Source organism: Caenorhabditis briggsae, assembly GCF_000004555.2.
Source record: "Caenorhabditis briggsae AF16 supercontig from assembly CB4, cb25.NA_366, whole genome shotgun sequence".
Taxonomy (NCBI): domain Eukaryota; kingdom Metazoa; phylum Nematoda; class Chromadorea; order Rhabditida; family Rhabditidae; genus Caenorhabditis; species Caenorhabditis briggsae.
Genome location: NW_025543221.1, coordinates 1 through 1,143, shown reverse-complemented (window position 1 = coordinate 1,143; position 1,143 = coordinate 1). Strand labels below are relative to the sequence as shown.

General features: G+C 39.1%; 1 protein-coding gene across 1 annotated transcript; it reads left to right on the top strand.

Moving 5' to 3' along the window:
* Positions 1-348: 348 nt before the first annotated feature.
* Positions 349-1,092, top strand: CBG25041 (the record flags this gene model as incomplete). The annotated part of the gene is made up of 2 exons (XM_002648629.2): positions 349-462; positions 907-1,092. The coding sequence occupies 2 exons, from the start codon at positions 349-351 to the stop codon at positions 1,090-1,092; spliced, it is 300 nt and encodes a 99-aa protein (XP_002648675.2).
* Positions 1,093-1,143: the final 51 nt, after the last annotated feature.

Genomic DNA, 1,143 nt, shown 5'->3' with positions numbered 1-1,143 from the left:
CACTTCTATTTACGAACGAACCCAGATCTAATTCCGAATAAAGTCAGATCTAGTTCAGAATCGTTTACCTGAGTAACTAAACCCAGAAAATAGGTTTTTTTTTCAGTTTCCGGTGTTTTCGACTCTTCGAATCTTTGGGGAAATCGACGGGAATCGAAAACAAACAAATCGGGGAAATTTTCTGACACTTTCCAAACATTGAGCCAAAAGAGCCGAAAATTTTTCTTGTCCCAACAATATCTAAATTTTCTAATTTTTCCAAAAAATGGGAATTCGAAGCATTTTCTGGAAAGTTTTGGCTGGGAGAGGTAACATCTCTTTTTGAGGATTACTGTAGAATTTCTAAAAATGTTCAAAAACATATTTTTAGCTCCGGAAAATGGCGGCTGGGTGGATAGTATGCAAGTGGAACACTTTGATCCATATACACCGGGACAGCTCACCAAAAACTTCACGGCTACTGTAGGTTCTCATATTTGCACATAGCTCACAGCTTGCTCATTTCTTGAAATTTTCGTCATAAAACTTATTAAATCTTGCTCAGCTTGCTGAGAGCTTCGAAATAAGCCCAAACACGACTAGTCTAGCGCTATTTGGAGTTTTGACCTACGCGTTGCGGTCGCGTCGCGGTTTGTTAGATTTAAACTCAAAGCTAAGCGAATCTAGTCGTGTTTAGGCTCATTTGAAAGCTCTCGGCTAGCTGAGCAATATAATGAAGGTTTGATTTTGAAAGTTTGAGAAATAAGCGAGTCATGAGTAATTTGAGATTTTCAGAAAACCTTAAATTGCTCAAAAGTTGCTCTTTTTTGTACTCCTCGTGGACAATCAAAAATTTTGGAGCTTATCCATGACTATGTTTATTTTAAGGCTATTAAATATGAAAATAGAAAACGCGCTCCATTCCAGGTAGCCGATGAGATTAGTGTGACACGTGGCACGACAGTAAAAGCGCTCTACCGAGACGATCAATGGATTTATGTGCAAGTTTCGGATGGAAGGAAAGGATTCGTTCCACAGACATACTGTAAATTGTTGCTGAATGCGCGAAATTCGAAGAAAGAAGTTGTGGACAAGGTGAGGGCGCTCTATTAGACATTTTGAGTTTTGTACTCCTCGTGGACAAGCTGTGGCGGGAAATTTAAA